Raw genomic sequence first — 10,036 nt, forward strand, 5'->3', positions numbered from 1 at the left:
CTTACAATCATTGTATGTATGTATATATTAATATAATAATGCAAGTGGGTGGGTTTGTGGGAAATTGGTGGCCGAATAGGGGTGGGAAAATGGAAGAGTTGGTTTTTAAATAAAAACATATGGTATTATCTAGGTGATAAGGTTTAACGTATCTCGTAACTTATCTAGCTAAACGACATCCGTTTCTAATAATTTTTTTCAGACTTTGAGAGAAATTAGATTACAGTCAATGTCTGCCGAAAGACATAATTTTCTGAGAAACTTGATGTCGGGTCCTTACGGTGTCCTCTACTGGCTTTCGGTTACTTATTTTCTCATTTTTGCGATTCGATCCTTCTAAAATTAAGTTTATATGCTATCTCTAATTTCCTAACATAAAATTTAATTTTTCGAGGTCCTCTTGACATGTTTATGAATTTATGCGTTTCGAGATATTACCCGGTGTCAATCTGTATCGTGCTTGCTACACGACAAAATTTGACTTTTTCGGGTCCCATATTTTAAAACTCATCTAAAATCAAAGATTTTAGGTAAAAATATTATTCCTATATATTTATCTTACTAATTAATACGCGATTACGGTTAAGATAATTACCAGATTAGTCTAATTTTTGGCGGTTGTCACATTCACCCATCCTTTTAGAAATTTCGTCCCGAAATTTAGGATGTAGTACTGGTTTCGGTTTCCACTGGGAAGAGGTGAGGGTATTTCGCCTTCATTTGATCCTGACATTCCCACGTGAACTCGGGACCAAGTCTTTCATTCCAGCGGACTTTGACTAGCTTAATCCTGTTACGTCTTAGCTTCTGAATTTTCCAATCCATAACTTCAACTTGTTCTTCTACAAATCGAAGCTTATCATCAACCCATATGTCTTCGATAGGAACAATCAGCGATTCGTCAGATAGACATTTCTTCAGGTCTGATATATGAAAAACGTCGTGTATTCCACTAAGTTCTGAAGGTAGGTCGAGTCGGTAGGCTACCGGCACTACTCGTTCGGTGATTTTGAATGGTCCAACGTATCGTGGGCTTAGCTTTCCTCTTTTACCGAATCTTACTATGCCTTTCCAAGGTGATACCTTTAATAACACTTGGTCTCCTACCTGAAATTCCAACAGTCTCATGCGATTATCCGCATAACTTTTATGTCTGTCGGCTGCAGCTGTTAACCTGTCCTTGATCTGGAAGACCCTGTCGGTGGTCTCTTGGACAATTCAGGTCCAGTAAGTTGCTTTTCTCCGACTTCTTCCCAATAAAGAGGAGATCGACATTTCCTTCCGTACAAAGCTTCAAATGGAGCAACTTTAATACTGGTGTGATAACTGTTATTATAAGAGAATTCAGCTAAAGGTAGATAAATATCCCAACTACTTCCGAAATCAATGATACAGGCTCGCTGCATGTCTTCCAATGTTTGGATAGTTCTCTCGCTTTGACCGTCTGTCTGAGGATGATAGGCGGTGCTCATATCTAAGCGAGTTCCTAGGGATTCATGAAGAGATTGCCAAAAACGAGAAACAAAACGACCATCTCTGTCAGAAATGATCGAGACAGGTATGCCATGTTTGGCTACGATCTCTTTCAGATAAAGCTGAGTTAACTTCTCCATTCTGTCTTTTTCTCTAATGGGTATAAAATGAGCGGATTTAGTTAATCTATCCACAATTACCCAAATAGTATCGTGACTTCGCGGTGTAACTGGCAGTTTGGTTATGAAGTCCATGGTAATATTATCCCATTTCCATTGTGGGATCGCTGGTTGTTACAGTAGTCCAGGCGGTTTTCTATGTTCCGCTTACACTTTGGAACATGTCAGGCACTTTCTGACATAAACGGCTATGTCTCTTTTCAAGTTCGGCCACCTATAATGCTCTTGGAGATCTCTGTACATTTTGGTTGATCCTGGGTGGATCGAATATCCATACTTATGCGCTTCATCTAGTATAAGTTTGCGTAGATTTCCATAGAGTGGTACCCAAACTCGATCAATTAGATATAGTGTTCCATCAAACTTTGTGACAAATTCATTTTCAAGTCCTCGAAGTTTATCAAACCTTACATTTCGTGGCTTCAAGGCTTCACGCTGTGCATCACGAATTCGAGTAATGAGACTCGTTTGAATCGTCAACCCTAATGCACGAACACGTAGAGGCTTTTCTCTTTCCTTTCGACTTAATGCATCAGCCACAACCTTCGCTTTACCTCGGTGGTAACGAATATCACAGTCGTAATCATTTAGTAATTCTACCCATCGACGTTGCCTCATATTTAGCTCCTTCTGATCAAAGATATGCTGGAGACTCTTGTGATCAGTAAATATTGTACATTTGGTTCCATACAGATAATGTCTCCAAATCTTAAGAGCAAACACAACAACTCCCAATTCCAAATCGTGCGTCGCGTAATTCTTTTCATGTACCTTGAGTTGTCTGGAAGCGTATGCTATCACCTTGTCTCGTTGCATAAGCACACAACCAAGACCTAAGCGAGACGCATCACAATATACTACAAATCCATCGGTTCCTTCTGGTAAGGACAAGATAGGCGCGCTACACAACTTCTGTTTTAAAATCTGAAAAGCTTCTTCTTGATATTCGGTCCAATTATACTTCCTTTCTTTCCGGGTTAATAGCGTCAAAGGTTGAGCTATTTTAGAAAAATTCTCGATGAATCTCCGGTAATACCCAACAAGACCTAAAAATTGACGCACTTCGGTAGGTGACTTTGGTGTCTCCCTGTTTTTTATTGCTTCAATTTTTTAGGGATCTACGTGTATACCTTGTTCATTAATCACGGGTCCAAGGAAGCGTACTTCCCTCGTCCAGAATTCACTATTTGAGATTTTAGCACATAACTTCTCATCTAGTAGGAACTCTAGAATTAGCTTCAGATGCTGCTCGTGTTCCTTCTTAGTTCGTGAGTAAAGGGGTATATCATCGATGAATACTATCAAGAAATTATCCAAATATGGCTTACAAACTCTATTCATGAGGTCCAAAAACACTGCGGGTGCGTTTGTCAGACCGAAAGGCATGACTAGGAATTCGTAATGGCCATATCGAGTTCGAAACGCAGTTTTATGAACATCTTCTTCAGCAACTTGCAGCTGGTTATATCCAGATCGCAAATCTATCTTTGAAAAGTAACTGGATCCTTGTAATTGATCAAACAAGTCATCAATTCTCAGTAAGGGATACCATTTCTTAATGGTTAGTTTGTTCAATTCGCTATAATTGATACACATTCTAAACGAGCCGTCTTTCTTCTTCACAAAAAGAGCTGGTGCTCCCCACGGGGAAAAACTAGGTCTAATGAATCCTTTATCTAACAGCTCTTGGAGTTGGTTCGATAGTTCTTGCATTTCTGACGGTGCCAATCTATACGGAGATCGGGCTATTGGTGTTGCATCATGAACTAAATCTATTCTGAACTCAACTTGTCTCGGTGGAGGTAATCAAGGTAAATCTTCAGGAAAAACTTCAGGGTAATCTCTTACTATAGGAATGTCTTCAATCTTTTGCCCTTCAGGTTCCGTATCCACAACGTTTACCAAAAATGTTGGATAACCCTTGCTTAGCATCTTACGTGTCTTCATGATACTGGTAAGCTTTAGTTCTGAGTTACCTTGCTCTCCTTGAATAGTCAATGTTTCACCACTTGGGAGTGGTAAACGAATCAACTTTTCTGAGCACACTATTTCGGCTGGATTCTTAGATAACCAGTCCATTCCCCCAACGACATCAAAACTACCTAACTCGACAAGTAACAAATCCATACTGAACGTGTGGTTCGCTAAGAGGATACTACAGTTTCACACAACTTCACTGGTTTCAATCGTCTTCCCGTTAGCTAATTCTATAGAATATTTGATATCTAACTTACTGGGTTCTATACCAAGGAGGGGTTCAAATTGTTTGGAAACGAAACTTAAATCGGATCCGGTATCGAATAATACATAAGCGTAGAGTCTTTAATAAGAAACATACCGGTGACAACGGAGGAATCTTTCCTGGCTTTCTTCGCATTTATCTCGAAGGCTCTACCTTTCACGTTCTAATTTCTGAGCTTTGGGTAGTCCTTTCGATAGTGCCCCGTGTTTCCACATTCAAAGCATCCGGTATTCAGTTTTCCTGAACTGGACGGAGAGTACTTACTGAAATAATACTGAGTCTGGTGTCCAAACCGATTACACTTCTGACATTTCCAACATTCCCCAATGTGACTCTTTCCACACCTGTTGCACTGAGAAGCTTGGTTCGCCCCTTTACTCGCGTTAGCCGTAAACATTCTCCCGGAATTTGGTTACTTTCGGAATTTCCCTCCGGAGTTATCGATCCATTTCCTTTTCTGGTCGGCTGACTTTGAAATTGCTCCAGAATCCTTTTTATCCAGAATGGAATCTACCAGCTTCTTACCCGATACTTTCAATGTTCCCATTCGTACAACATCATCGGTTAGAGTCTTTGCTAATTCTTAGGCAGATTGGATGGTGGTTGGCTTCGAGGAAGTAACCATGCCTTGAATTTCATGCGCTAAACCCCAAATATATATCTCGACTCGAACATACTCTGGCGTAACCAGTCGTGGTACCAGCCTTGCCAGTGCATTGAACCGAGAAGTATTCGTGCCGATGTCTGCACATTCCATTTTTAGTGTCCAAAACTCATATTCGATCTTTTGAAGCTCATTTCTAGGACAATATTCCTTTAGCAATAATTCTTTCAACTCATTCCAAGTTAAACTATAAGCTGCATCTTCTCCCATATTTTGAATTAGTGAATTCCACCATTCCAAGGCTTCGTCCTCGAATGAACATACTTCGTACATGATTCGTTGTGCGGGTGTGCAATCACTAATTTTCATAACCGACTCCATCTTTTCTATCCATCTTACTATTTCAAGAGGTCCTTCGGCCCCGGTAAAAGCTTTAGGTTTACATTCTTGAAAAGTTTAATAAGTGCACCCGGGCACGGGATTTCCTGTTTTAACATGCTTTGCTAATTATTATTGCTAATTATTGTATTTTACTAGTTAAAATGGAAATTTTTATAAAAAATTTTTGCCTTTTACAAAAACAATTGTACCGTTTTGCGTTCCGGTTCCGACATCGTTTCGGATAGTTCGGTCCGCGGTCCGGTCCATGTTTTGTTGTTCGAGCACCGCATTGACATGTTGCGCGATAAGTTGCGCCAACTCCTCTTGTGATGATGGCATTCCGGTTTCTTGGTTAGTAGTGGTTCTCCTTGTTTGTGGCGCCATGTTTCTTTTACATAAATAAAATAATTTAGTTTACAACAAAATACTTTAAACATGATTAAAATATTATACAACCATAATGTCCCAAAAGATTAAGGTGGGGTACCTATTAATATTACACATTAACAAAATTGGTATAATATCTGTTATACCTAATAGTCTTGGTTTCCCCTACCAAATAAAAGTCTACAAGTCTTAATAACATACATCAACAAAACAAAAGACAACAATAACAACCCTATTGGTGTTTCATAAGGTAATGAACTTGAGGCTCCAACGCCCCAATCCTAGCTTCCAATACCGTCATCTTTCGCTCTAGGTACCTCATACGGATATCCATGTTGCACACGAATTTTGACAACGTGTCGATTGCCCAACCGTTGTCTACCCCTTTTTTCTCCGTGTAAAACAAACGAGTCTCATGGTTGCACAATGTTACTTCGTGCATAGCCACGTTCTCGTCTTGTGAGACGATTTGGTCATCTACTGTCAACTCTTTCCCCTTTCCATGGGGCGGTGGGGGCGTGTCTATGGCGAGCAGAACATAAAAGGCGGGATCCATCACATACTCATCCCTAGCAATATTTCGGGAACTCTCACCATGGTGAGGGCCCTGAAAGATGGGTACGGGATGAGACAAACCAATGGGCGGTGAGGGATCGGTCGGGGCTACGGGTGTTCCATGGGTTCCGCTCTTGGAATCGGGGATATCAACGGTGTGAGGTGAAGTCATCTGTAATATAAAGTCCATACTTAGTAAAAATCAACTAAATAAATATACACATATATTTACTTACACTTTTACCTTTGTTTCGTGAGGCGGGATCGAGGTGTGTTTGAATATTTAGTTATAGTTTAGAAATTTTTAACTTTTCTAATTCACTATAACCATTGGCTCTGATACCAACCTCTGTCACACCCCGAAAATCTAATAATAATAATTTCAGCGGAAGTCTTTACAACTAAACAAATTTTCGGGCGGTGATAGTTGTTGTAACGAATAGCCAATCATAAAAACACAACGTTTAATATTTATTATATTAAACATATTCAGTAAACATAAGAGTTTACATAGTTTTTATTATTAAAAACTAACATAACGGTCCCATACATTACTTTTATTCAAACACCGACGCCTCGCTCCACGCCTTCACACGAAACCGTCATTTACCTGCAAAACATTATCAAATAATATTTGGGTCAACACGAATGTTTGTGGGTTATTCCTGAGAAAAACTTATTATATAAATATAGACAATTTACATATAAACAACACATGAATATAATAGTGTACGGCCATTATACTCCCAACAATATCGATCTTTACACGGTACAACACAATAACGAAACGCGCATTTTACCTTTAAGCACAAAAAGCGTTAGTTATAACTAGCTAAGAATACAACGCTTGTATGACTACCAATTTGATAACTCGAAACGTACCATACTCGAAATATTCCCACTTTTAACCCAATGCGAATGGAAGTGGGGGGCGTCACCCTGATAGATCTACCAACATTTCTGTGCCCTCAAGTCGGTTAACTGTTATTTAACCAAATTGATTCATCCCACAATAACGACAATTTGTAAAGTATAATGCTCTTTCAAAACATATATATATATAAATACGAATATAGATATACAATATGCTTTTCGGAGGAAGAACTCACCTTTGAATCCAATGTTTGTATAAACGCCCGTGTCCTATATTAGTACACGTTCGTTAATTTTATGTTCGGGTTTGACCAAAATTTGTTAACTATATACATGTATGTATATATATATATATATATATATATATATATATATATATATATATATTCTAAAAATCCACACAAGCACACAACATATAAAGATTACTACTTATACTTCTATAAATACACACTTAAAAATATAAACAAGTAATAATCAACTAATAATTGTTTTATTTAATAATTTAAATTAATTATTAAATATATAAAAATTATTGCCTTTGGTTGCTAGAGTGTTTTGAAAAATTTAAGTTATTATTTTATTTAGAATTTTGACTCTATTACAATCGGTTTCGTCGGTTTTGCCGGTTTCGTCGGTTTTGAGCTTAAAAACGAACCGGTTGTTTTTTTATGAAAACTTTTAGTTTTAAATTATCTAAAACACTTTTTTATATAGTTTTTAGTCAAGTTTTATCAGTTTTTCAATAAAAAATGTTATGGTTTTCCTTTGGTTGCCAATTTCTTAAAAATGCCAATTCTTAACGTTTTCATGTCGGTTTTCGCGACACGAACCAGGTTGGTTTAAGTTTTGCTATTCTTGAGTTTTCTTATACTTTAAATTATGTTAAATATAAGAATATTATGACTATAGGAGCTGTTCTAAATCAGTTCCAAAAATTTTTGTCGTTTTACTTTAAAAGTCGAACTTTCCAACCGTTAAAGTTACCGACAAGCTATTTAAGTCACAATGTCAAAACTAAACCATTTGGTACAGCTAATATACATATAATAACAAGTAATATATTATCATATCCATGTTTGATCATCTAGCACCAAGTATACACACAAAACAGTTCTTTTTCTACACATGCTCAAGCCTTAGCTTAAGCTTTCAATTATACAATGAACATGTTATTTCTATAATCTCTTCAAGGTGTTTATGCATCAAAATTTCCAGATCTTAACAACCCATAATATAGTCCTAATCCATCCCATTATCATCCTTTAAACAAACACAATCTTGATTTTTTAACTACAAAGTTTCTATTACTAGCAAGTTGCAATTTTTAACAACCTTATTATTATACCAACAATCTCTACAATAGAGTTTACTAAAGAGTTCCTAATCACAAGTCTTTAATTATCCACACAACGTTATGTTCACTTATCAAACCATCTTACAAATCATCTTGTACAATTTACAAAGTTTCTTATATTAGCAAGTCTTAACACCATTTCTTGTTTATTTAAGTTACCATGTTTCATGCATCTTAATACTTCTAGTAGATTTTATTCTCTTTTCCATGTCTCATTCAATCACTTAATTTGTCATTTTCAATCCATATCAAACTCAATACAAAACAAGTATGAACTTTATAAGAATCACATTTTTGTATTACTTGCATGTGTAAGTAACTTTTCAAGATAATCAAATCTCTACTTTTTTGTCAACCCTTTTCAAAGATCCTATTTACCTTTTCAAAACCATTATTATTGTTACTTACAACTTTTCAAATACATTTTAATAAATCAACCAAGTGGGTTTTCAAAATTATCACTTATTCTTAACCATTTTAACATTTAACAAGATTACAACTTCAATCCAACACCCAAACCAAAACCCACGGACAAAAGTGGGTGTTTTTACTCATAATCCATCTTTAATCTTTTGACCATTTACATATTTACTTCCATTATTAAAACAATACTTAACCCATTTTTTAAGCAAACTCAAGTAACATCAATATGGACAATCTATACAAGTTATAATGCAACCATAACAAGTCATATAATCAACAAGACCCATCTTATACATTCACATGAAAACTCACGGGTCACAGACATTATCAATCATACAAAAATCAAGATGCATAGTCGTAGTCCTTGGATTTAAAAATCAAGATGCATAGTCGTTTAAAAATCAAATAACAACTATTATACACAAATCTTGAAGTGGGTTACCTTGGATTTTCATATTTTGTGCCTAAGGAGGTGATAATGTGGTCCTAAGTTAGTTTATGACTCCTTCTTTATCTTCCTAAACTCCTATTTTGCTTAATCTTCCATTAAAATTCCTAATCTTCAACAATGGTGTATGGTGGTTTTGAAATGGTGATGGTGGTGAAGGGTGGTGTGGGTGGCCAGTTATATGGAAGAGGAAGAGAGCATAGAGTTGATGAGTTGTTGTATAGGGTAGTGTGTTGGAGGATGGTAAGGTTTACAAGTAATCTTACAATCATTGTATGTATGTGTATATATTAATCTAATAATGCAAGTGGGTGGGTTTGTGGGAAATTGGCGGCCGAATAGGGGTGGGAAAATGGAAGAGTTGGCTTTTAAATAGTAACATATGGTATTATCTAGGTGATAAGATTTAACGTATCTCGTAACTTATCAAGCCAAACGACGATAATTTTTATCAGACTTTGAGCGAAATTAGATTACAGTCAATGTCTGCCTAAAGACATAATTTTCTGAGAAACTTGGTGTCGGGTCCTTACGGTGTCCTCTACTGGCTTTCGGTTACTTATTTTCTAATTTTTGCGATTTGATCCTTCTAAAATTAAGTTTATATACTATCTCTAATATCCTAACATAAAATTTAATTTTTCGAGGTCCTCTGGACATGTTTATGAATTTATGCGTTTCGAGATATTACCCGGTGTCAATCTGTACCGTGCTTGTTACAAGACAAAATTTGACTTTTTCGGTTACCATATTTTAAAACTCAACTAAAATCAAAGAGTTAGGTAAAAATATTATTCCTATATATTATCTTACTAATTAATACGCGATTACAGTTAAGATAATTACTAGATTAGTCTAATTTTTGGCGGTTGTCACAATATTGGCCTTACCCAGATTGTATTAACATCACAATCATAGTTATAAACAGTTCTACCCTTCTTCTTTGCCTCATGTTCAGCTCTTTCTGATCAAATATGTGTTGTAGGCTTTTGTGGTACGTACAAATGGTACATTTGATGCCGTACAAGAAGTCTCTCCAGGTTTTTAATACAAAAATAACTGCTCCCGATTCCAGATCGAGTTGCATTGTTCTTCTCATGTACTTTTAATTGTCGGG

The 10,036-nt window shown here is 36.5% G+C and overlaps 2 protein-coding genes across 2 annotated transcripts; both read right to left on the reverse strand.

The window, feature by feature from the left end:
• Window positions 1-660: 660 nt before the first annotated feature.
• On the reverse strand, window positions 661-1,128 carry LOC143617700 (uncharacterized). Its single transcript, XM_077090179.1, has one exon. It carries the CDS (start codon window positions 1,126-1,128, stop codon window positions 661-663), a length of 468 nt encoding a protein of 155 aa, XP_076946294.1.
• Window positions 1,129-1,799: 671 nt separating this feature from the next.
• Window positions 1,800-2,270, reverse strand: LOC143617701 (uncharacterized). The gene has a single exon (XM_077090180.1). The coding sequence runs from the start codon at window positions 2,268-2,270 to the stop codon at window positions 1,800-1,802; it is 471 nt and encodes a 156-aa protein (XP_076946295.1).
• Window positions 2,271-10,036: the final 7,766 nt, after the last annotated feature.

This window comes from Bidens hawaiensis, unplaced genomic scaffold, assembly GCF_021521415.1.
Source record: "Bidens hawaiensis isolate Kalapana, Puna unplaced genomic scaffold, B.hawaiensis_p1.1 tig00057039_1, whole genome shotgun sequence".
NCBI lineage: Eukaryota > Viridiplantae > Streptophyta > Magnoliopsida > Asterales > Asteraceae > Bidens > Bidens hawaiensis.